The 1,228-nt window shown below is 37.4% G+C and overlaps 1 protein-coding gene across 1 annotated transcript; it reads left to right on the top strand.

Annotated features, from left to right (window-relative positions):
- Positions 1–299: 299 nt before the first annotated feature.
- Positions 300–806, top strand: LOC108355534 (uncharacterized; the record flags this gene model as incomplete). The annotated part of the gene is made up of 1 exon (XM_017606692.1): positions 300–806. A coding segment is annotated over exon 1 (507 nt), but the record flags the coding sequence as incomplete, so codon positions are not given.
- Between the last annotated feature and the right edge of the window lie 422 nt (positions 807–1,228).

Raw genomic sequence — 1,228 nt, 5'->3', positions numbered from 1 at the left:
GTGGAAATCAACAGCTTTTTGGTGGTGCTTTGGTATTATTGCCAGGTGATTTTCGACAAACATTGCCCGTGATTCCACGATCAACACCGGCAGATGAGATCAATGCATGCTTGAAGTCTTCCCCTCTGTGGCGATATGTGCAAAAATTTACATAACACATAAACATGCGTATTCAGTTGCACAAAAATCGATTTGAAGATCGGTTCTCGAAGCAATTGTTAGAGATCGGAAATGGCAAAGTTCGAATCGATAATACAAATGGCTTGATTACTTTGCTGAAGAAGAGAAAAATTGATTGAATGCGTGTTTCCAAATATTGCTCTAAATTACCTGCATCACGATTGGTTGAGAGAACGCGCAATACTGGCACCAAAAATGTGCATGTCAATTCAATCAATTATCAAATTCTAGAAAATTTGCCAGATGAAGTGACAACATATAAATCTGTTGACAGCGCAATGAATCAAGATGACGCAGTGAATTATCCTGTTGAATTTTTGAATTCAATGGAACCGCTTGGTATGCCACCACATTGTTTGAATTTGAAGGTCGGCTCATCAATTATTTTACTACGGAATTTCAATGCTCCAAAACAGTGTAATGGCACAAGACTGGCAGTAAAAAAATTGATTGCGAATTTAGTTGAAGCAACAATACTGACTGGCAAAGCGAAAGGTGAAATTGTGCTCATACCACGTATTCCACTAATAAAAACAGACATGACGTTTGAATTCAAGCGTTTGCAATTCCCAGTGCGTCTAGCATTTGCCATGTCCGTCAACAAGGCGCCAGGACAAACTCTTCAAGTATGCGGGTTGAATTTGGAGGAGCCGTGCTTTTCGCACGGACAGCTATACGTGGCATGTTCAAGAGTTGGCATACCAATTGTTTATTTTTATATAATTTATTCATACCCAAGATGGAAAAACAAAAAATGTTGTATATCCAAATGTGTTGGATTAAGATTTAAAATAAAGAATCAAACATTTTGAAATAAAACATATGATAAATCTTCATATAGAAAAATTCCAGGATTTTTCATTAATTTTTTAATATTTGGTGTAGAGAAGCACACCGGGGTACCGCTAGTTATATATAAAAATAAAAACAATATAAATATGAAGTCAAAATGGTACATATCGATGGCTGAGTGGAAGATCGACCTGTCTCGGCAGCCGGTTCGAAAACGGCCTATCACAGAAAACTTTTCAAGAACGCCCTACTTCAG

Source organism: Rhagoletis zephyria, unplaced genomic scaffold (genome assembly GCF_001687245.7).
Source record: "Rhagoletis zephyria isolate East Lansing unplaced genomic scaffold, Rhagoletis_zephyria_1.1 Rzeph_scaffold_46682, whole genome shotgun sequence".
NCBI lineage: Eukaryota > Metazoa > Arthropoda > Insecta > Diptera > Tephritidae > Rhagoletis > Rhagoletis zephyria.
This window is presented reverse-complemented; position numbering and strand designations above follow the sequence as displayed.